General features: G+C 52.0%; 1 protein-coding gene and 1 long non-coding RNA gene across 4 annotated transcripts in view; one reads left to right on the top strand and one right to left on the bottom strand.

The window, feature by feature from the left end:
• The first annotated feature begins 741 nt into the window (after nucleotides 1-741).
• LOC108292611 lies at nucleotides 742-11845 on the top strand. Of its 3 annotated transcripts, XR_005197575.1 has the most exons (5): nucleotides 742-4056; nucleotides 4911-6020; nucleotides 6135-6314; nucleotides 10303-10474; nucleotides 11732-11845. It is a non-coding gene; the product is annotated as an uncharacterized LOC108292611 (long non-coding RNA). The 3 variants fall into 3 exon arrangements; XR_001820346.2 differs by having other exon boundaries at nucleotides 742-4035; nucleotides 4911-6314; XR_005197576.1 differs by lacking the exons at nucleotides 10303-10474; nucleotides 11732-11845 and adding an exon at nucleotides 9086-9120 and having other exon boundaries at nucleotides 4911-6314.
• Nucleotides 6613-23778, bottom strand: part of ITGA11 (integrin subunit alpha 11) — a 138549-nt gene continuing 121383 nt past the window's right edge. Inside the window, exons 21-30 of the mRNA XM_017513586.2 lie at nucleotides 20670-20768; nucleotides 18803-18879; nucleotides 16622-16711; nucleotides 15637-15727; nucleotides 13871-13984; nucleotides 13582-13668; nucleotides 12110-12220; nucleotides 11878-11973; nucleotides 8364-8477; nucleotides 6613-7730 (exon numbers count right to left, since the gene is read on the bottom strand). Of these exons, the coding sequence (XP_017369075.1) occupies nucleotides 7659-7730; nucleotides 8364-8477; nucleotides 11878-11973; nucleotides 12110-12220; nucleotides 13582-13668; nucleotides 13871-13984; nucleotides 15637-15727; nucleotides 16622-16711; nucleotides 18803-18879; nucleotides 20670-20768 (951 nt within the window). The 3' untranslated portion in view covers nucleotides 6613-7658. The remainder of the gene's footprint in view (nucleotides 7731-8363; nucleotides 8478-11877; nucleotides 11974-12109; nucleotides 12221-13581; nucleotides 13669-13870; nucleotides 13985-15636; nucleotides 15728-16621; nucleotides 16712-18802; nucleotides 18880-20669; nucleotides 20769-23778) is intronic.

The raw sequence follows: 23778 nt of genomic DNA, 5'->3' as shown, positions 1-23778 counted from the left end.
ATGTTGACCAGGATGGTCTCGATCTCTTGACCTCGTGATCCACCCGCCTCGGCCTCCCAAAGTGCTGGGATTACAGGCGTGAGCCACCGCGCCCGGTCCCTTCAATTTTTTTTTTAACTACTTGCTAGAAGTTCCTTAGAGGTTTGAGGACATTTTCTGTCGTGTAATAGTTTTAGTTTATTTACTTAAAATACAGTAGTTTTGTATCCGAAGTTTACATTTTTATATAGTCAAATTTATCACAATTAAAAAAATGGTTTTATATCCTGCTTGTAAGGCTGTCTCTATTCCTAGTTACAAGTTATACATCTTTTTTTTTTAACCCATGATCTATTTGAATAAGACACTTATGGCTTCCCTTCCGTTTTTTCTCCTTCTCTTTGGTTTAAAATTTTGATTTTCCTATAATTTGTTTGGTTTTTTGTTTTTTGAGACAAGGTCTCACTCTCTCACCCACGCTGGAGTGCAGTGGTGCAATCATGGCTTACCGTAGTCTCGATCTCCTGGGCTCAAGTGATCCTCCCAACTCAGCCTCCCAAATAGCTGGAACTGCAGGTATGTGCCACCATGCTTAGCTAATTCTTTTTTTTTTTCCTTATTATTATTTTTTGGTATTTTTTGTAGAGATGGGGTTTCTCCATGATGCCTAGGCTGGTCTTGAACTTGGGCTCAAGCAGTCCTCCCACCTCAGCCTCCTAAAGTGTTGGGATTACAGACGTGAGCCACCACTTGTGACCTTGGACTAGTATTTCTTCATTTGTCTTTTTTAAGTGGGGAGGTGGGAGCAGCTAATTTTTTCCAGTATTTTATGTTTATTTTTCCAGATGAAATTTGATGTCATTTTATCATGTTAAGAGATTATTTTGTTTAGCATTGAATTAATAGATTTAGGGACCTCTGAATAGTTGTGCACTTGTGAGCTTTTTTTTTTTTTTTAATCCAAAAGAACAATATATCTGGCTAGGTAAGTCATATACCGCTATCCAGAGGTTTTTTTTTTTTTAAATGAAGGTCTTACAACTATCTGCCTTTTATTATCACTAGGTTTGTATCGTTACATGTACTTCTAAATATTAATGTTTTTACAAAAGCACTGTAATGGATTTCTTTTTTTTTTAGAAAGAAATTTTCAGTTACTTCTTTTGGATGTCCCAGATACATGAATCATTTGCAAGTAACAATAATTTTGCCTTCTCATTTCCAGCATTCACAGCTCTTACAGTGGTTAAGATAGCCAGGAGAGCATCAAAGGGTGGTATTGGAGCACACCTTCAGCACATGTTTGTTTTCAAATTTAGATGCTGAGTCTCTATAGAGATCTGAAAAAAACATTTAGCGCAGTCCTTTCATTTTATAGTTCAGGACACAAGCCCAGAAAGGACACACAAGGCCTAAGTGTGTCATAATTGGGAATAGGCTCTGGGTCTTTGGACCCATGGAGCACTGCTCTTTCACTATGGGACGCCAGTACTAGAGAAGGGCACCTTCGGATCTCTGCCAAGTTGCTCACTGGCTGCAATGCCTAGCGAGACCGCAGAAGTCACCCAGACGGGTTTTAAAACGTATCCTTCTTTGTTTCAAGTAATGTCTGCTGTATACAAATGACCAGGCTAAAGAAAATACTGGTAGTAGTTATGTTCCTTCAGATACTTGACGTAGAACATTTCAATATGAGAGAGGCAAATTTTAGGCCGTTCACAAAACCTTAGCTTGTTGGCAAGTTTTGACAAAATTATATTTTCTAATTTGCCTGTGCTTTAAAAATTTGATGTGCTCAGTCCATCAGAGGGGAGGACTGGAGTTTTGCTTTTGCCTTAATCAATGGCAAGACATTCTTGGAAACTGGTGCTTACTGAACACATACTGTATTTCAGGCACTGCACCACAGATACGCATACAAAAATAAGGGAGACCAGCCTGGGCAACAAAGAGAGACCCGACCCCCTCTCTCCACAAAATTAAAAAAAGATTAGCTGGGTATGGTGGTGCACATCTGTAATCCCAGCTACTTGAGAGGCTGAGGTGAGAGGATCACTGAAGTCCAGGAGGTCGAGGCTGCAGGGAGCTGTGATTGTACCACGGCACTCTAGCCTGGGCGACAGAGCGAGAGCCTGTCTCAAAAGTAAAAAATACAAAAAATGGTCTCTGTCCTTGATAAGCTTGTTCTCCAGTTAGATGCACCTGTTTGAAATTTGATTTTCTATATTTCCTCTAATTTTCCAAATAAAAACTTAAGGTATTCTTTGACTTTGGCTTGGGCCATCTTCTGAAAACATTTCAGACACATCACTAAGTTGCTGCTCTTGTTTTTTTAATGCAGTGCCAGGGAGATAACCCAGGAGTTCGAGACTAGCCTGGGCAACACGGCGAGACCCTGTCTCTACAAAAATACAAAAATTAGCTGGGTGTGGTGGTGTGTGCCTGTAGCCTCAGCTACTCGGGAAGCTGAGGTGGGATTGCTTGAGCCCAAGAGGTGGAGGTTGCAGTGAGCTGTGACGGTGCCGCTGCATTCCAGCCTGGGCAACAGAACACTGTCTCAAACCAAGCAAAGCTGACGAGAAAGGGTAAGTCCCTCAAGGAGTGGTGCCCCTCCTTTAAAAATAACTTTCTGTGTGTACTCTACTTTGGACCTGGTAAGTTTGCTAGGTACAATTTAGAATACATTATTGAAAAGTTTTTGAGAGTCCAGGTGCAAGGCTTCCAATTCCCTCTTGATGCTAAACCAGCAAGGCTCTGTTCCTGTTTCAGTTTCAGTTTTGGAACATCCTGGCCTATTTTAGCATGATGTTGAAGCTGATAGAATAATAGACAGTGACACAAAAGCACTGCAGATTTTAATGTGGCCAGTTAGCCTGGCTGTCCTTTGAGAAGAACCTAGGTGATGTTAATACTAACATAGTTTGGGAATTTTTTTTTTTTTTTAATCATAAGAAGTAGTGCAGAATAAAAGTCTGGAACCACATTAGCTGAAGGTAAAAGCACAGACCAGTGTGGTGTTGAATAAAAACAGGGGACCATTCATAATAATGGCTGTATTTAAGTCACCCAAGGCACATTTGGGTGGTGCGAGACTGCTTGTTGGGGGTGAGGCATGGGTGCAGTGAGTCATGAGTCATGATAGCGGGAAAGGAGCAGCAGCAGGCCAGCGTTCTCCATTACAGGCTGTTTGGCATACTGGGCTTGAAGCCAGGGGACGGACTCAAGTCTAGTGTCTTATTCTCAGACAATATTGATGCTAAAAAGCTTTTGAATACTGATGGAGGTAGCAATGTATCTTATAAACACCTCGAGGGTTGGAAAGGTCCACAGCATCTCGCAGAAGCTTTTCCATATCTCCCTGGGCAGAGCGATTCCATACTGTGTCTGCTGTGTTTTTGTTAGTACTTTGCCCTTTGCGCCTAGATACCTGTCTTGTTAAGAAACATCACCTTCCTTAACAGAAGTAAAACCCAGAAACTCCACTGGGCTTTTTGCTGATTATCTTTGCTGGCTGCCACCAAGATAGGCCCAAGCACAGCTGGAAGGGCATCTAAGACAGGCCTGACAGTTTAGGAAACTGATATTGAAGAAAACAGAATCGCAGAATGTTACTATAATATTATAAGCTCTTATGTCATATTAAATCCAGACGGCTGTTCTGTAAGTTTAATGTGCTTAGAACTACCTCACAGAACTTGGATCTGTGAAGTCTGAGGAGGAACTTAGGAGTCTGTGGTCTGACTGAGGTGGTCCTGGGACCCCTCTGAGAAGCTCAGCTCTGCAGAGATATCTGTTTTATGGGGCACAATTTGCCCGCCAAGCTTGCATGCCCACACCACCTAATGCCAGAAGCAAGAAGCATGCTTGTCAAGGTTTCTCTTTTCTAGCTCTCAGCTGTCTGGAACTGCCCTAATCGATGCCCTCTTCTCTGAAGACCTGCCCCAGCCGATGCGTAGGGGCTCATGCGGATAGGACTCTGCTGGCCCACCATGTTAGAGTCACCTGTGAAGTCACCCAGGACATCTTGCACGTCTCATCACACAATTCCCTGCGGAGGTGTGTCTCCTGTACTATCCAGTAAGCCTAGGATTTAGAAATCCTGACAATCCAAGGACCAAAGTCTAAAACCATCATCTGTTGGGGATTTTGTGCCCCAAGTATGTTTTTCTCCAGTGCACTTAAGTTTGCTGCAGAATTTCTTAAGTGTCACATGGCCACAGGAAATCAAAGCAGCTTGTTTAGAGTGATGTCTAGGATGGGCCAATAATGCTTTTATTTTTGTTTTGTCTTTTTTTGGGGGGATGAGCCAATAATGCTTTTAAAAGACAGTTTTTAAAGTGGTTGTTTCCTGTGAACACAGAGTGTAACCCTTAGCTCTGTAATTCTTCTTAACAGATTGTCGTTAACATTAACCTGTGAACCACAATGTGAATTTTTTTTTTTTTTTGAGACGGAGTTTCGCTCTTTGTTACCCAGGCTGGAGTGCAATGGCGCGATCTCGGCTCACCGCAACCTCCGCCTCCTGGGTTCAGGCAATTCTCCTGCCTCAGCCTCCTGAGTAGCTGGGATTACAGGCACGCACCACCATGCCCAGCTAATTTTTTGTATTTTTAGTAGAGACGGGGTTTCACCATGTTGACCAGGATGGTCTCGATCTCTTGACCTCGTGATCCACCCGCCTCGGCCTCCCAAAGTGCTAGGATTACAGGCTTGAGCCACCGCGCCCGGCCTCACAATGTGAATTTTAATATTGATTTAATCTTGCACTTTGGGCTGCTTGCCTCTAAATGCCAAAATTGTCTTTAGAGACTGCTGTTCAGCTCCTCTAAGTCCCCCTTGGAGGCTTGGAGGACCCTGGAAAAGTGGGCAAAATCTGCAGCAAATTCTCTGAAGACGTGCTGTACGTAACATGAAGCCCTTCCCCACTCCAGGCTACAGCCCCGTTAACCTGAATGACACCGAAGACAAGTTTCTGGTATTCATAGAACCTGTGCCTATGAACCTCCATTTCTTCATCTTCTAGCCTGGATATTAATTTGCCTGCTGATTGCAACGCTCAGCCATTGGACTCACCTGGGTAAGTTGGAAACAAACTTGGCCCCTCTCCCTACCAATGAAATTAGAATCCATAGTGGGTGGGGCCCTTGCAGTGGTCACTTTTAAAGCTCCCAGATGGTTCTAAGGTGCAGCCAGGATTGAGACATACTGTGCTAGCGTAGACTCTGCTCCCTGTAAGATGCATCGCTATTGGCCGTACCAGGCACTCTTAAGGCTTATCTGGGACATTTGTACTTCAGAGTAAATAGCGTTACAGTAAGAGAAATTGAGAGGCTGAAGGCCTTGACAGAACTCTCAGTTTGTCCACCTTTTGACCACTTAGTTGGTCTTGGTGTAGGTGGGGGGAAGGGCGTGAAGGGACCGTGGAGTTCTGGAATAAGGGCTGCCTGCCTCTGACCATGAGTCCAGAGGTGGCAATCAGTGTGGCCTCTGGGCTGCATCTGTTTGTAGCAGGTACATTCTGTTGGCCTGCAGTGTGGTCACAGGCGGTTGTTTTTAAAAATATGAATGCCAGCCTTTAAAAATTGGGTTTTTCATAAGAGCATTCTCTCAGATCTGATGGTAGACTTGGTGCTAAATCAAACCATGCACTTAGGAGTGCGAGTTCATTAATTCCCATTTAGCCAGGTTACCCTATTCATAAGGGTGATGACTGAAATGGAATATGATCTAACACCAATTCCTTCTGATTCTATTAGAAGGCGATAGGTTTTGATAACTGAAATTTTAGTTTCACCATTTTCACCTTTTGCTCTGCAACAAGCCCTTCTGGGGCTGGGCTTGAATGATAGAATCTGGCTTGGGAGATAGCAGTCTTGGGTTTAGTCTAGGTTTTGCTGTGGGAGCCTAGGGTTCTCTCTGGTTCTGAGTGTCCTCATTTATGTAAAACAAGATCAAATAATTTCCAAGTTTCTTCTAATTGGGATTCGAAGATGTGAATGGCGCAAGAATAGAATGGAAGACCCCCTGGTTAAAGTCAGAGTGTAAGAGGGTTAGCAATGAAACTGGCCTGGAGAAGTCTGGGAGGGATGTGAGGGAAGAGCTGGAAGCAAGCGGGGAAGCTACAGTGAAACATTGGGTCCTAACCGTCCACACAGGCCAAAGATGAAAGGGCGATCTTGGGCGAGAGAGTGCTCCACCACTGGAGACATCACATGGAGGCCAGTCAGCTACTTAGAGGGCATGATGTGGGCAGCAGATGGTGGATGAGTCCCTTCTGACATGTAGAGGTAGGAGGGAAGGAAGCAAGGAGCCCCTCATCTACTACTCCTTCAAAGGTAAGTGTGCAGGTCACTGGGATGCGCTCTGCCCACAGAATGGGATGTCAGTGCTTGGTTGTTTTTAAACACTGTATTTTTAATTTTTCAAAAATATTTACGACAGTAAAGGTCGTACTATGCACGGGGACAGATGCCTTTGATGCGTCCCCCTTTCTACCTCAAAACAAGGTTAAGGCATAAATTACTCCGCTGGGCACCAGGCATGCCCCTTGTCCTTGGGGCACCATCACTGGTCATACCACTTGTCCTGGGGGCCGGTGGATGAGATATTTGCCACCGAGGCTGCGCAGGCTCTGGGAGTCCCTGCACGGGCTTTATTCAGTGCATTCCAGAGGGGACCCCTCAACAGCGCTGGCCAAGCCCTTCCCTTTGCACTGGTGGGCATAAGGGAAGGATGGGAGGCAGTGTGTGTGTGTAGGGAGGTGGGTGATATAGGGGGGGAGGTCCCCCACCCTACCCCTGCTGCCCAGCTGCAGCCGGGCCAGTGTGTCCACGTCTAGGGGCAGGCTGCAGCAAGAAGACATGTAGGAATGCACAGCCCCAGGGTTTGTGTCATCCACATGCTTCCCATGAGGTACCTGGGAACAAATGTGGCCCGGGAGGGTTGCCAGCTGAGAGCGAGGGGCTGCAGCTGGTGTGGGAACGTGTGCGTTGCGGTCAATGGGAATGCACGTGGGTGCAGTGCCCGTCTGCCTCTCATGTCAGGGCAGTGTGTGGTATCCTGGTCCCACTTGCCTGGCTATTAGTCTCTGCATCTCAGAGTCTCTTCATCCCTGGCTTGTGGCTATCACCATCAAGCCCTTGGGCTTTGGTGCATTCTTGGGGAGCCTTAGGGGACTGTCTATGGGGAGGGGGGTGGGTGAGACCTGGGAGCCAATGGAGGGGTGGGAGGGTGAGAGAAAAGGGCAGAATTTAGATCTGTTCTGTCTTGGGTCCTTCTGGAATTAGAGACCTGGAGTGTGCAGATTGAGTTCGTATTTATGGTCTTCCTCCCTGGCTTTCTTTGGAGGATGGGGATGATGACGAATTCCTAGAACCTTAGTAGCTGGGGCAGCAAATGCCCTCCACAGAGTTTGAGGGAAGACTTGGGGTGGGTGTGTCCCTTTAAATCCCTAGGGATCTGTGTTGAAGGTGTCCCAGCCTCCCAGTAGGGCGATTCCACTTAAAACCAGCTTGAGTTCCATTCTGGAGGGAGCAGGTGCCATTGCTCAGGAGATGAGGTCAAGTGCAAAGCCAGCTGGCTTCCTCTCCGCTTCAGCTTGGCGGGGCCGCAGGCCTGGGCCTGCACACCACCTAGACTGGTGTCCTGGCCCCCATCAACTCAAATTCTCCTCCGGAGCCTCACTCCAGCACTTTTGGGGTGGGGTCCAGACCAGGCTCCCTCCTGCGCCTGGCACTTTTAAAGAAGCCGAGCTGTGAGGAGGCAAAGGGAGATGTCTCAGAGGTGGACAGGGTGGACAAGGTCTGCCCTTGCTGTCCCTCTACTACCCTTCCTCAGGATTCCTCCCTCGGGGCTTCCTTGAGTACCCCAGCTCATTCTGAGCACCCCCTCCTCCAGAACTGCCTCTGTGGACTGGAACAGAGTAGATGAGGCCCTGGGTGGCATGTGAGAAGTCATGCTGGTTCCCACCACGTTGCTGTGTGACCAGCCCCAGCCAACATCCCTCTCTGGGCCTCATCTGTAACATGAGGAGGCTGAGACCAGGGTTTTGTAATCAGAGCTTCAGGGACAGAGATGGACTTTGGAGGGTTAACAGCTTGACATTGTTGAAGATATTTTCTACAGTTGTGAGTGCCTGTTTTTTTTTTTTCCCCTCTAATAATAGGAACCTTAGTTTTCATCAGGTTCTCAAAGGCACCCACAACCAGGTCACAGCCATAGCCTGGGTGCCCTCTGTTGGCCCTAACCAATGTACCTGCTGTGGTGAGGGGCAGGGTGCCAGCTCCCCTCAACAGAACGTGGCAGTGGCCACAAAGTTCCAGGGGCTGGAGCCTGGGCCCCTCAGCCAGGATGCTGCTCCGTTCCTCCCCTGCAGGGGTCCTCACCTTCCATAGTGCCAGGACCAGCAGGGCCAGCAGCAGGAGGCCCCCCAGGGTGCTGCCCACAATGATCCAGATGGGGACCTGCCAGTCTTCTTGCTTGGAGATCTCAAACACGATCTGCAAGGGTGGGGGCCAGGCCAACAGCATTACTGTTCTGGGGCTGGGGTGGCAGCCTGGGAGGGGCAGGAGGGTACAGACAGCTGGTGCCTGGTGGGGGTGCCTGGTAGGGGCCCCTCAGTGGGATGCCGGAGGGTTGGGTGAACAGGCAAGCTAAGGCCTCAGGGCAACCAGCGCCTGCACAGCCAGCATGGGGCTCAGTGGCCCAGTTGATCCTGCCTCCTTGAGACACTTGCTGCCTTTGGCCTTAGCCTGCCCCCCCCCCCCCCCCCCCCCCCCCCCACTCCCTGGATCCTCCTCCCACCACATGGGCTACTCCTCCTCTCTTTGCTGCCTCCACATGGTCTCCTGCACTGCTAAAGGTCGATGCATCCCATGGTTCAGTCCTTACACCCCTTCTTTTTCTAGAGTTGCTCCCTGGGTGAACTCAGGGCTGACTTTCCCACGATTCACAGCAGGCATGGTGGCAAGGCCCATATCACTTTTAGGAGACCATGAAAATGTTTACATTTAAGATCAGAGGAAAAAATGGAATAGACTCCAGCTTGGATAACATTTTTCTTCTTTATGCCAACACAGTTATAAACCATAATTTTTTTTTTTTTGAGACCGAGTTTCACTCTTGGTGCCCAGGCTGGAGTGCAATGGCATGATCTTGGCTCACCGCAACCTGTGCCTCCCGGGTTCAAGTGATTCTCCCGCCTCAGTCTCCCGAGTAGATGGGATTAAAGGCATGCACCACCATGCCTGGCTAATTTTGTATTTTTAGATACAGGGTTTCTCCATGTTGGTCAGGCTGGTCTCAAACTCCTGACCTCAGGTGATCTGCCTGCCTCAGCTTCCCAAAGTGCTGGGATTGCAGGTGTGAGCCACCACGCCTGGCTATAAACCATAATTTGTAATATTTTTTTTCCTATGGGGGAAGGTGCCCCAGAGGCAAAAGTGGCCAGGGCCTCGAAGCTCAGAAAGCAACCCCAGGCCCGCTCCCTCAGTCCTGTGGCTTTCACTGTCTCTACTCTGCACGCACATTTCCCAGATCATACCGACCGTCTCCTGCCTGCCTGGCAACTGTAGCAGGCCCCTAACCATGCTCTTAACAACCCCGTCCCCCAAGGCCTGCTCCTTCCAGTTCTTTCTCACCTAAGCAAATGGCAGCACCATCCCTCCTCGATGCTCAGGCCAGAAACCATGTATCCATCACTGACCCTAACTTTCACACCCACACAGAGTCCAGCAGCAAAGTCTGTCCACTTGACCTTGGAAACACCCAGAATGTGGCCACTCCTCCCCCTCCTGGGCCTGAGCGCCTTCACATCTCCTTTAGAGACTGCAACGCCACCTGCCACCCGCCACCCACCAGCCTCCCCTCTGTAGTCTGTTCTCAGCATAGCAGCTAGAGGGATCCTTCTAACCAGGAAGGCAGGCCTATGCTCTGCTCTGCTCAAGCTTGCTCAGCATAAAAAGTGCAGTGCTGGCCCTGGTCTGCAAGGCCTCCCCCTCTCGGGTCCCACCTGTCTTGCTGACCTTGCCTCCTGCTCCCCTTCGCCCTACTCCAGCCTCCAGGCGCCTGGTCTACATGCACGTCATGGCACACCTGCTGCAGGCACCGCGATTCTCTCTGCCTGCAAGTCTTTTCCTCACACAGCCACAAGACACTCCTGTCTTCCTCATGGTCTCTGTATGATGTCACTTTATTGGAGAGGCTTTTCCCAACTCCCTGTATAAAACAGCAGCCCCGGCACTTCACCCTTATATGTGTGCCTGTTTCTGGACGGCCCTTATCACCACTTGATGATGTCTATGTTCATGTTTATTGCCCACCTAGAATGCCAGCTGTAGTAGAGCAGGGGCTTTGTCTGTTTTGTCCCTGCTCTGTCCTCCATGCCTGGAACCATGCTGGGAACACAGCAGGAGCTCAGCTAACAGCCTCAGTGAAATGACCACCTGCAGAAGCAGACCGAGCCCGCTTTGGGCGCTGACTCGATGTTCAACTTGAGGTGAGTCCCTGCCCCTCTTGCCTCACCTCACATGCCTCAGTGTGCCTACCTGAGAGATGGGGGTGGGGACAGTGGCTCACAGTGTTGTGAGGTCTGTCACTGTGTTCAGCACACAGCTGGGGACCAGTGAGTGGCAGCGCCCTTATGTGTGCTCTTTCTGTCCCTCAAGGCAGGGACCTGGCTCTGCCTCCCCAGTGCCGGCACCTAGCACAGAGCCCAGTATACAGGGGCTTAATTTCAGGTTTGCTGGATTTCTAAAAGAGAAGTGAGGCATCCAGAGAGTATAAGAGGAGTTTTTTGGGGGGTTGGGTGAGGGGCGGAAGAAGGAAAAGTCACCTAAAAGACAAGCATCAATGTGGGAAGAAGGTTCGTCTGTGTGTGTGTGTGAGAGAGAGAGAGAGAGAGAGAGAGAGAGAGCAGGGTATGTAGGGGGGTGCCTGTACCACATCTCTTCTCTCTTGGAGGCCTGGAACATTCCAGCATCTTTCAAGATTCAGTTCAAACAAACAGTCTCCAGAAAGCTTTGCGAGGGTGTCTCTCACGCTGAACCGCTTCCCCCAGGCCTGTGCCTGTTCTCAGACTGCACACACCCACTTACTGTCACTGTTTCCCTGTCTGCCTAAATCATCTCTGGTTACCCTTTGGGGCTGGAGTCGTAGGCAAGATACCCAACAAACACCAAATGAATGAACAAACAAAAAGCCCCTGAGGTGGGTCCCGACACCCCTCTGCCTGGCATCCCCCCGCCCTGGTTGTGATTGGTTTTTGGTGAATTCTTTTATAAGGGCTGCCTCCTGACCCTGCTGCCTCTGCTCTCCAGCATCTCCTTGGGGTGGGGTGGGGAGCTTACTCTGCCTGTGGAACAGAAACATTTGCCTGGAGCCCAGGCTGGCATTTCTGGGGTATGGCCAGTGGGGGGCAGCAGTATGCCACGCCCAGCTGCCCTATTTTCACAGGACTGAGTTTTGCTGGCTTGCTTTCTTTTACAAATTTATTTATTTTTCCTTTGCCACTTATTCCAGGAATAGGCTTTTCTTTAAGACCTCACTTCTCGTTGGGTCTTACCCAGAGCCTCACTCCTTTCCGGGACCCTGACTGAAACTAGTGTGATCTGTAACAATCTGGTTTTACCCAACTAAAAAAGAGGAATCTCACATCCTTTGGTCTTGACAAATTCAGTTCACCCCAGACCTCTGGCCCTTCCCTAGTGTTGCCCCCGAAGACCCATTTGTCTTGCTTTTTTCCCCCTCTCCTCAGCGGCTGCCCTAACAGCCCCCAGGTCTGCCTGATTCTCTCCTGCTGGGACATGCGGCCAGGGGTTGTAGAAAACTCTAGAGGATCAGCCAACCCTTTCCCAAGCTGTCCGGCCTCAGCCTGGTTCTGCAGGGCTCCCAGGGACTCACCTGGCGGCTGGGATCCTCCTCACGGAAGATGAAGGGGCTGTGAAACTGTCTCTGCAAGGCTGCGTGGACCATGATTTTCACGGATTTGTACTTGAGCTGTGCAATCAGAGGCCTCGTCGGAAGCTGGCTTGGAAGCCTTTCTTCCCGTTCCCTCCCCAGGCAGCCCCAGGTGGAAGACATCCCAATAGCCACCCCCTTTTCCTTCTTCCTTCCGGCCCAGCGCTCTACTTACTGCTTTTAGGGACTTCAGCCACAGATTCCCCAGTAGATGGAAATTGATTTCCTGGTTGGGGGCCAGCCGTATATTGCAGTTGATGGAGGCTACATCAGAGTTGCTGTGATTCTGAAAAAGAGGATGGGTCTCAGGGCTGAGCTGCTGGGCTAGGGGGAGCAGGGGGAGGCAGCTCTGCTTGAACAACTGGGGCTCTGTTCCTGGGGGCAGGGACAGAGGACGGGGGATGAGGACAGAGCTGGAAGTGGGGGACATGTGCCCTCCACCTGCCAGGGGATGACTGAAAGACAAATGAAGGATGGCATAGCTGATGCTCCTTGAAGCTGTGCCTCATGACCGTCCTGGGTATGTTCTAGGAACAGAACTTCGGTTCAACGTTAGGGAAGCTATAAACGTTTCCCATCACCATATAAACACATAAAAGTAAAAAAATTACATGATCACTGCAGCAGATGCAGAAAAAGTATTTTAGGAAGTCCAACTTCTGCTCATGATAAAAAAACCTCCCAGGGAACTTCCTGAATCCGATAAAAGGGGTCCTCCTCAAGTTCACAGAAAATGTGTATTATGAAAAAACTATACATGGGTCCCAAAACTTTTTTCACGAAAGTAAACTCGTACTAACTTGTAGTAACCTGTGAATAGGATCTAGTTAGAGGCACCAAGAAGGATAAGACATCAGTTTGAAAGCTTTAAATGGAGAAACTAATGTTGATGGGAAACCCAAACAAACCTTCAAACAGTTAGAATACAGTAGGTGAAAGGTAGTAGTGTAGCTGCCTTGCTGCCCACCCCAACCCCAACTCAGCCCGAACCCCTGGTAAAGCACACCACCCCCAATCAGTGCTTTGTGGGAGGCACTTGTTTTGGGGAAGTAAAACTCAAACAGCTAAGATTGTTGTCTAGGTAAAGAACAGTGGAAGTGGGCTGAGAATCTGGTGTCTGGAGGAAGGGCAACCCTGAGAATGCAAACTGGAAATGAGCAGGTGTCTTGGGAAGGCTCTGGAAATTGAAGCTGATCTGCATTCCATCTCCAGGTCAGGAGGCCCCAGCTTGAGGCCAAATGTCTCCAGTACAAGCCATGTGTGTTCTGTTGTTCTGGCTGCCTCTGGCTTCTTCCCATTCTCTCTGCTTCTCTGTATCCCACCAGCCCGCTTGGCCCAGGTGCAAGTCCACTATCCCCACCCCTTTCTGCTTGTTTGCCTGACACTCCACAGGCTTGATCCTGGCTCCTCAGGCACTCACTGTGTGTGTGTGTTTGCCCCACTCCCTGTGAGATGGGGGACTCACATAGGCTAAGAAGTCTTTTTCTCCTTCAGTTTTTTCTTGGCTTGGGGCTGGGTACATAAAGGTGCTCAGTAAGCTCTTAACTGACAAGCTATTGGATTAGGAAGGAAATGGCCCCCCCGAGCAAAGGTGGTGGCACGCCTCTAACCCCAACCACTGTGGCTGTCGGTCTGGGGGACACTCACCAGCTGTGGAGCACGGCTCAAGTCTTCCTCCATTGGGGTGGGCCGGTACTCAGTGCTGTTCCCCCAGATGTTACAGGATGTGTTCATCTAAATAAAGGACACACACACAGTCTCACAACCAGCTCTGGCCCACTTAGGCTCCCAGAGATACTTCTTTTCTCCTCCTCTAGCCGTGGCCCTGCGAGAAGGGAGCTGGGGTCTGGGAACCTGGGGATACATGTGTTGGGTGGGGGGGTGTCTGTCTCCTTCCGGTCCCCTCTGCTGAGCCGGCTCCCAAGGGCATCGGTACCTGGTCAGTGAGGAAGTCTCTCAGCATCAGCAGGCGGTTGCCACTCCTGGTGGCGATGGGGACAGTGATCTTCATCATCACCCCGTGGATGGGGAACAAGCCCAGGTTCTGGATCTGTGGCCGGAGATGGGGAGGTGTCAGTACAGGTAAGTTGAAGGGGGTGGAAAACAAGGTCCACAGGGGCTAAGCAGCCGCTGGGGTGGCCATTCCCCCAGCCAGGCCTGGGGAACAGGCCCACTCAAGGCCCCTGGTGGTTTCGCTGTGAAAGCTCCTAAGCTCTGTCAAGTTGTGACCGGGGACTGCCCTGACTAGTGCAAGAGAGCCTTGAAAGGGGGTGGGTGGCTGGAAACCGAAGACAAGCCACTGGGGATGCTGAGGCCGGAGAGCAGGGGCCACCTCCATTTTCAACTCTCCTTGGCTGGGGTGGGGGGTGGGATTTTGTTGAGGCCAGGGGTGAAGATGGTGACAGCAATTAATGCATGATGAAAGGGAATCATTCATTAACAAGGGATTTGCTACTAAATAGTGAGTGTGCGACTGTTCATCTTCTAGCAGCACCACATTCAGTGCCAGAGCAGCGGTGGTTCTAAGCGGGCTTGGACTCAGAAAGACCAGGAATCCAATCCTGGGCCTGCTGCTGTCACCTATGAGCTGTGTGGCCCTGGGCAGCTTACTAGACCTCTCTCGAACAAGCCACACAGGGCTCAGTGTGTCTGAAGTCCAGTATCCAGCTGTCAGCCTGCCCTCAGCATTCACACAGCATATGAGAAGTTGACAAACTTTCAGCAGTTTAGGGCTGGGGCAGCTATCAGGGCCCACTATAGCAGAGGCTGCTGAACTGCTTCCCCTTAATGCTCATTCTCCCTCTTAGTGACAGAACTGAGACAAAAAGCCGCATTTCGCAGACTCCCTTACGGCTCAGTCACAACGTCTTGGATGGAGAGAGGTCACTGGAAGGGTGAGAACTGCCGGGAGTCCCTTGATAAGGAAGGAGCATGCACTTTTTCCCTTCCTCCTTCCTGCTGCCTGGGATGAGAACATGATGACTGGAGCTGCAGCCGTCTTGTACTGTGAGGCGACTGGAGGCTGGTTACTTCACGCTGAGGCTGGTGGAATAGAAGACCCACTCCTGGCTGACTCTGGGACGCTGCCAACTCGGGACTTCTTTTAGGAGAGAGTAAACCCTAGTTTGTTTAAACCACTGTTTTTTTCTTTTTTGAGATGGGAGTCTCACTCTGTTGCCCAGGCTGGAGTGCAATGGTGCGATCTCTGCTCACTGCAACCTCTGCCTCCTGGGTTCAAGCAATTCTGTGCCTCAGCCTCCCTAGTAGCTGGGATTACAGGCACCCACCACCATGCCCAGCTAATTTTTGTATTTTTAGTGGAGACGGGGGTTTCACCATCTTGGCCAGGCTGGTCTTGAACTCCTGACCTCATGATCTACCTGCCTTGGCCTCCTAAAGTGCTGGGATTATAGGCATGAGCCACCGCGCCCGGCCTAAACCACTGTTTTTTTTTAAAAAAATGTTTTAAGAATTTTAGGCAGCCACACCTTATCTTCACCAATACATCCTCCACTGCAGTCCAGTTTTTCAGAAGACTGAGAGGCCCCGAGATAAGAAGTGACTTGCCGAAAGTCACACAGAGGGTAGGTGGCAGGGTTGAGCCTGGACTCTGGGCACTAGTGATGGTTCCACATTCCTCCCCTTCAGGATGGGGCTGCTCAGATCCCATCCTTCCCTCTCCACCGGGCCCTCCAGCCTTACCCTGAAGACGCAGTGGAAGGGAGGCCCGATGCCATCGTATCTCTCCAGCGTGCTGTTGGGCTTGACCTCGTAGTGGCTCAGGCTGCTGCTCCTGCAGAGACAGAGGACAGGGCCATCGTGAGCTCAGTCAGTGCTGGCTGGATGGACGGATGAATGAAAGAGGGAGAGGGCAGGTGCCGGCCTCCCCAGGGTCACAAAAAACAGGTTCCTTGTGTCGGTGGAGTGTTGCTTGGAAGGATTCTGAGCCTTAGCAGGAATCAACGCTGCTATGCTGCTATCTGTGAGCAATGTCTGCCTCGTGTGTGGGTGGGCGTGAATCAGAAGAGCCGTTCTTTCACCCCTGGCCCAGCCTCTCTGCCTAGGGCTGTAGCCGCTTTTTGGGGTGACCGTGCCACTGTGCCCCCTTCCACCCTCAGGGATGGCTGGCATGGGAGGCCCTGAGCTTCCTTTCCATATCTGCTGTTCCGCCCTGACCTCTCCATCTGCCTGTGAGCTCTCAGAGGACAGGGGCTGTTTCCTCTGTCAGATCAGGGGCCAGTGGCATATCAAGGGGTTGAGGGTGGGAGCAGTCTGTCCCTCGGGAAGAGTCTTTTCCCACTGAGGTTGTTTAGATGTGCTGGCGTAAGGTGATCATAAAAAGCAGATTGACTTCTGATACGTATGATTACTGTGAAACACTCTATAGGCCATGCATTCACTTGTTGCCTATGCCAAGGGTGGACACCTCCCACTGCACCCCTCCCTTCTTGCCCCTGCTGCATGCTCCCCAGGGCCAGGCCTGTGTCTCCTCCTTCCTCTACTTTGATATCCCCTTCCCACACTGGATGGGGGAGGCTGTACTCTCTGACTCATCAGGGACACACTTGGTTCCATCCATAGTCCCTTAGTGCTGGGGTCTGGCCCTATTAGGGCCCATCAGAGGGTGCCTCCCTCCTCCCACTCCCCATCCCTCCCCTCTACTGGGACCCCCCCAAGCCCGGCCCACCTGGTGAAGAGGACGTCAGCCTCATATTTGAGGTGGAAGCGCAGAGGGGCCACGTTGTCTTCCTTGGTGCTGTCCCGCTCGTTACTGTCACTGCAAGGAGAGCCAGTCAGCAGGGTTGGGAAGGGGCCCTCCCACCTACAGGTGGCTCGGCCAGCACAGACGCAAGAAGGGTCTGAGGCGGGCTGAGGAAGGAGCATGCTGGCTTATCAGGCCGATGGGCACCAGACTGGCCAGCCAGGGAACCTGAGGCATCTCCTAGGAGAGGAAGGGCCAGAGGCGGGGATGGATGACACAAGCTCTCCCTGCTGCCCCTTTAGGTGGAGTCAGGGAAGGGCTCTGGGCTGGTGTTGGGAGGCCTGGGCCTGGCCTGGCATGGACCAGACTGCCAGCCTGTGTGGTCCCTTACCGGGCCGCCCTGTCTGTCAGGTGGGCCAATCCTGCTGCCTGCTGGACTCTCAGGGGCTGTGAGAGACTTTACCTGTGGCAAAGGCTCTGCCCATGCAGGAGGCATTTATCTCTGGACTGATGGGGGAGGGGGAGGGGTAGCTCCTACAGGGCTGCCAGGGGCACTCTCCTGCCTTGAGAAGGTGAGACGGCTGGAAGTGAAATTCCGAGACATCTGCGGGGTTCTGTCCATTGTGCCTCCCTTTATATCTGAGCACTATGAACTACCAGGGCAAGTCATTTTAGACATAAAAATCTCCGATTCTTGCTTATTACACGGACTGAGTTTTATTCTCTTTGGAAGCCTTACCCCAGGATAGGGGTTTGGTTAGAAAAAGGAGACCCAACACGCACAGACGTGTCCCCAGAGCCCCCTCCAATGCACACTAATTCTCAGACACCCCCACAGCTGTGCCAGAGACACTGCTCTGGAAGTGTGCTCATTTCTCCTGTGAAGATGGCACTGGGCTTTCTAAGAGCAGGGCAGAGCGCGAGGGAGGCCTTGCCAGGTTTGCCACGTGGCGTGCAAGAATTCTACCAGAATGCACAATTCATTTAACTGTAGCTGGGACATGAGGACATGCAGGGTGTAAGTCCCCAGTGCTTCTGTGACCTCTGACCCATGTGTGTGTGTGTGCTAAAATGTGTGTTCAGTTTGCCTGGGGTATTTCTTTTTTCTTTTTTTTTTTTTTTTTAGCTGGAGTCTCGCTCCATTGCCAGGCTGGAGTGCAGTGGCACGATCTTGGCTCACTGCAACCTCTGCCTCCCTGGTTCAAGCAATTCTCCTGCCTTAACCTCCTGAGTAGCTGGGACTACAAGCGCACGCCACCATGCCCAGCTAATTTTTGTAGTTTTAGTAGTGACGGGGTTTCAGCATGTTGGCCAGGATGGGCTCGATCTCTTGACCTCATGATCCGCCTGCCTTGGCCTCCCAAAGTGCTGGGATTACAGGCGTGAGCCACCGCGCCCGGCCGGTATTTATTTCTCAGCTAAGGATTTGGGCCATTTATAAGGCTCCAGAGTGGACAGAATCCCTCCCTCCTTCCCCACATAGAGGTAATTCTGCAAAAAAGAGAAGTGTATTTACTACTGACACAAAGTGATTCATGGAGTCAACATATAACAGCCACCTCTGGGAGACCTGGGAGATAGACAGGAAGATCCACATAGAGTAAGAAAAGGCCTCTTAAAAATGGAAAAAGGAGAGAGAGGTGACTAGGGGAGGAAGAGCCCTGGATGGGGAATAGGACAACTAGCATTCAGCTTTGCGCTGCACAATTTACTGCTGTGTGTCCTTGGGAAATTCACTCACCTTCTCTGAGCCTCTCTTTTCTTAACTTGAAGGATGGGGTGGGGAATAACCCCTGCTTTGCTGATCTTAAGAGGCCACTGTGAGGACTGGGATTTTTGCCTGTACGGCGCTTTATAACCATAGGGTTTGTGAATTACTGCTGTATATAGGCCTGTCTAAAAGTAAGGGGCTGACATTATTATTTATCATCCAAAGAATGAAGAGTGGTGGCAGCACAGGGGGCAGCAGGTTGGCCCATACCTGGGACGGATCCCAGCCCACTGCCCCACCCTATTCCCTCCACCCATGGTTGGGGCAGTGAAGGACAGGGTTGACGTTGGCGGCGCATTTGCGCATTTGGTGCCGGGAGGAGCAATTGCTAGCAGCCAGAGAGCTGGGCCCCGAAATAACGCGCTTGGGGGAGAAGGAGCAGTCACGGCCCTGACCTGCCTGCAGCGAGCTGGATCTCCAGGTGGTGCAGGAAGATGGATTTGCTGAACTCAAAATCGAGACGGAAAGCCACCTGCAAGGAAGCAGTCCGCGCATCTGGGCATTGCCTGGACCAGCCCTGCCCACTCCCCACAGACCCCGCCGGCTTGGGGACAGGGAGCTTGCTGGGGGCTGGGGGGCTGCTGGTTGGGAACAGGCTGGGAAAGGGAGGACCAGGTGCTAGAGAACGTGAGCTGAGCTTCGGGGCTGCTATGGGGACACAGCCAAAGACAACAGCTCCCACAATGGGGTGTCTCGGGGCTGAACCAGTCCCTCTCCCTCTTCCTCTTAACAAAAGCAACGAAGCCAGCTCCAGACTCGGTCTGCAGGATTTTCAGGGTAGGGGGCCTTGATGGCAGGAAGGGCCGATGGCCATTGCCATGTACCACAGGATGTAGGGGCCAGAAGCGTTTGGTAGGACCGCCTTGTCCACCTCTTCTTTGTGTGTGGCGTGGAGGGGATGGCCCAAAGGTTGGCAGCCACCCCGCAGGTCAAGGCATCTGCCCCTCTCCTGGCAGCGCTCCTGCCACACTGCTTACCTGGGCCCTGATGCTCCCCTTCGCCCAGCGTGGGGAAACATGTCACCGTCCTTGCCTCCTCCCCGTCCCACCTGGGGGCATTACTGGGGCTTTGCACAGACCCCTGCTGCTCTCCCAGGTCTCACCCTCCAGAGGTTTCTCCACGAGACCTCAGCAGTCCCCTTCTCAGCAGGAGTGGCTGGGCATGGGTGGGGAAGCCTGGGCTGTGTCCTGCTCCATCCCCACTCCAGAGCTCCTGGGTTTGTCTATGCTTCAACCCAGAAACTACTCCTTCAACTTCTGTCTCACTGGAAAGGTGCTTTTCTAAGGAGCCCTCATCCCCGCTCCCATATCTTTGTCTTTCCCCAGCCGTGCAGACCCTGCTCCTGGGAGCACTGCTGTCGCCTAGCTGGCTCCTGCCACAGCTCCTCTCTGATTCTCAAGTCCAAGCAGCTTGGCCTCAATTAGTTCTGCTGCTCCAGAACCTTCTGTGGCTGCCCGTTGCCCAGGGCTGATGTCCAAACAGTCCCTGCAATCTGGCACCTCCTTCCCTTTCTCAGCGACTTTGTTTCTCCCTTCACACACTGACCTTCTATTCACATGCGGTTTTTTTGTTCTGAGACGGATTCTCACTCTGTCATCCAGGCTGGAGTGCAGTGGCACGATCTCAGCTCGCTGCAACCTCCACCTCCCGGGTTCAAGCGATTCTCCTGCCTCAGCCTCCCGAATAGCTGGGATTACAGGCATGTACCACCACTCATGGCTAATTTTTGTATTTTTAGTAGAGATGGGGTTTCACCATCTTGGCCAGGCTGGTCTTGAACTCCTGACCTTGTGATCCATCGGCCTCGGTCTCAGCCTCCCAAAGTGCTGGGATTACAGGTGTGAGCCACTGTGCCTGGCCTCACATGTGCTTTTAAGCACCACTGGGTGGTAGGTGCTCATGAAATGTAGTTTCTCTCCCCATCCCTCCCCATACACAGCACAGAGGCAGAGACCAGGAATGTGAAAAACTTGTGAGGGTGCAGAACAGTGGGACTGGCTAAGGGCGGGTGGGAGACTAGTGGCTGAGAGTGATAGGAATTCTCTCTGAGTTAAAGGGTGGGCTGCCAGCTTGGGGCTGACTGGCTAATTAGGTCACTTGAATGTCATTTCATAGGAGAAAAAACAAAGAAAATCCGACCCAGGTCTCCCACCCCTCCCTCATCTTCTTTGTTCACTCCTGTGGCTCTTGCTGCCCTCCCGAAACTCCCTGCGCCTCCCAGTGCCCACCCTGGCCCTCCCCCACACCGTCCCCAGCCTCAACCTTGGCCTTGGCCCGGAAGAAGGGGTAGCTGACATTGCAGACTTTCTTCTGGAGTGTCCTCTCCTCGTTCACGCACTCGATGCTGCCGTCTGAGTCCTCCTGGAGGTGGGTGGCAGAAGTTAGGTGGGGGCTGGGACCAGGTCTGGAGGCTCCTTCACCCCCAGCCTGCAGCCCCTCCCCAGGGCCGCCTCAACCTCTGATACCCATACGGAAGCCCGGACCATAGCCCTTCTGATGTCTGAGACCCCAGAGGCTCCAGAGACTGGGATGTGGCCTGGTTCCTGGTACTTGGCATGACACGGGGCGGGGCATACTCAGAGGCTGTCAGGTTGGGGGAAGAATGGCAGGCAGGGGTCACATATGTGCTTTGTCATTTACTCTGGTTCCCCCAATGCAGGCCAATCACCCCATTATAGTTGGGGACACTGAGGCCCAGAGGCGGGAGGTGTGGCTGGGAACATAATCCTCATAACAGCTAGACGAGGTAGTTACTGTCATCCTCATTTAACAGATGAGCAAAATAAGATGCAAACATAGTCAACGATAAGGGATTGTATGTCTCAAAATAGCTACAAAAGAGGGTTTTATAGGTCCCTACCACAAAGAAATGAGAAACATTTGGGGTGATGGGTATGCTAATCACCCTGATTTGATCATTACGTAATGTATAAGTGTACTGATACCTCACATTGTGTCCCATAAATACACAGAATTATGAATGACAATCAGAAAAAAAATTTTTGAGACAGAGTCTCGCTCTGTCTCCAGGCCCAGGCTGGAGTGCAGTGGCACGATCTCGGCTCATGGCCATCTCCTCCTGTCTCCCAGGGGCAAGCAGTCCTTCTGCATCCGCCTCCTGAGTAGCTGGAATTACAGGTGAGCACCACTACACCCAGCTAACTTTTTTTGTATTTTTAGTAGAGACAGGGTTTCACTATGTTGGCCAGGCTGGTCTCGAACTCCTGGCCTCAAGTCATCTGTCTGCCCCTGCCTCCCAGAGTGCTGGGATTACAGGCATGAGCTACCACACCCAGCCAAAAATGTTTTCCCTCTTCAACTCAGCTACCCCTTTCTCAAGGGCCACGGCCAGTGAGTGACCTGCTGTGTAAAGTGTATGTGATCAGACTGACACATCTGTACTTGGCTGAGAGGGGTGCTTTCTCTGCTAGAGTTCCTCTTGGCTGGATGCTGGGGAGACAGAGGAGAGGCAGGCTGACCTCACAGCCTGGGCTGGGGATGGGTGGCGGCACCTGTGAAGGAGTCAGGCTCCAGGCTAGCCCTGCACCCCTCCTGCTGTGTGTGGGGACAAGAGAACGTGTCTCCCGCTTCTCTATACCTCCTCTCATTTCCAAAAGCCCTTCTGAGCCACAGAAACAAGCTCCATGATTGTCTCCCCTGGGTTTAGGAGCAGGCACAGGACTGGCCTTGTGAAGTCCGAGCCAGGGCAGCAGGGGAAGGCGGATGCTGTGTGAGGCTTGATTCCCTCTGTGTACCTGAAATCCAGACAGACACAAGTCCCCGGGCTGGAGGGGACTTTGAGAGACCATCACGCAGGCTCTTCATCATCAGCCTGGGCTGTCACTCGGGCCAGTGGAGAGGGAGTGGGGTTGGGGACCAGGCCTGGGCCTGACAGAAGGGACTCTGGCTGCAGATAGGCCTTGAGGTCTGTGTGAGGATGAGGGAGCCCACTGCGGGGAGGAAGAGGGGACCCGAGCAGGCAGCTCCTCGCTTTCCTGGGGTGGCCTCCTTCCACTCAGCTTTTTCTCCTGGCTACAGCAACTGCTCCTGTGTGTGTGGCAGGCAAGAGGGCCCTCGGGGAGGGGTGCTGGGCAGTGGCCCTGCGTGGAGGAGAGGACAGTCTGGCTCAACACGTGTCTTGCCTGCACACTGCATTCCACATGGACACTGACGTCCTTGAGGACAGAGGCTGTGTCTGAGGGCCCTGGGACCCCAACACCCACTCATGACATTGACGTCTGAGTTGACTCAACAACTGTGTCTTGAGGGCCTTCTACGTGCCCAGCTCTGACACAGACTAAGGGGCAGGGCTCTAGCTAAGGCAAGGCTCTTGCTCCCTGGGGGTCCAGCACTTGGAGACTGCTGTTTCCTCCGAGCTCATGAGGGCCGTGCCGGATGCTGTGCAGGCTGGAGAGCTGCCTGTGGCCTTGGGGGGCTTCAGGAAGGATCCCCAGAGGGCAGGGCATGAGGACTATGCTTTGTCACGAAGTGCAGGCTCGGGCGCCAGCTATGGGGCGGGAATTCTGCTCTGCCTCCCCAGCTGTGTGGTCTTAGGCAGGCCTTAACCTCTCCCCATGCCTCAGCTTCCTCCTCTGTGAAATGGGACCACCACCACCACTACTGCTATGCCTGAGGTTGCTGCAAGGGTTGAATGCATGCCAAGTGGTAGCATGGCGCTGGATGCCGTGAGTGGGCAGTAGGTGGATGGTCACCAAGTAGGAACAGGAGCCTATTGGGCAGTGGAGAGAGGAGTTTCAGGTGGCGGCCATGATGGGAACGAACAGGGCATGCTGGGAAACAGGGTGGCCTGTGGCAGGCTTAGGGGAGAAGTGGTAGGTGGTGGGTGGGACGGGCATTGGCTGCCACAATGGGGAGCCTGGAGTTTGCTCTGGCAGCAGCTGGGAATGATCAGAAGTTTAAGGTGGGGAGGAACCGGTTCCAATTCTTGTCAGAAGGGCCTTCCGAGCAAGCCCGCAGGGTGCGGTGTGGATAGCTCTTAGCACCTGTGGTGTGTGCCCCTGACCAGGGCCCAGGGGATGGGCTGAAGGGTATTCCTCCCCATGTTCCCAAAAGGCTCAGACTCCCCTGATGTCGGTGGTTCTCAGCCCTGGCTGCACACTGGTCACCTGGGGAGCTTTAAAAGCCTCGCGATGCCAGGCCCAACCCCAGAGCAAATCAGTCAGGATCTCCAGAGAAGGAGTCTGGGGGCAGGCTTTTTAAAGCTCTCCTTGGATTCTTTTTAATTACTTTATATATTTTTGTAGAGATGGGGTCTTCCTATGTTACCTAAGCTGGTCTCAAACTCCTGGGCTCAAGTAAGTGAGCCTCTCACCTCGGCCTCCCAAAGTGGGAGGATGACAGGCATGAGCCA

Source organism: Cebus imitator, unplaced genomic scaffold (assembly GCF_001604975.1).
Source record: "Cebus imitator isolate Cc_AM_T3 unplaced genomic scaffold, Cebus_imitator-1.0 Scaffold496, whole genome shotgun sequence".
In the NCBI taxonomy this organism is placed as follows: domain Eukaryota; kingdom Metazoa; phylum Chordata; class Mammalia; order Primates; family Cebidae; genus Cebus; species Cebus imitator.
Note: the sequence above shows the minus strand (reverse complement) of the source record. Positions and strands in the feature narration are given on the sequence as shown.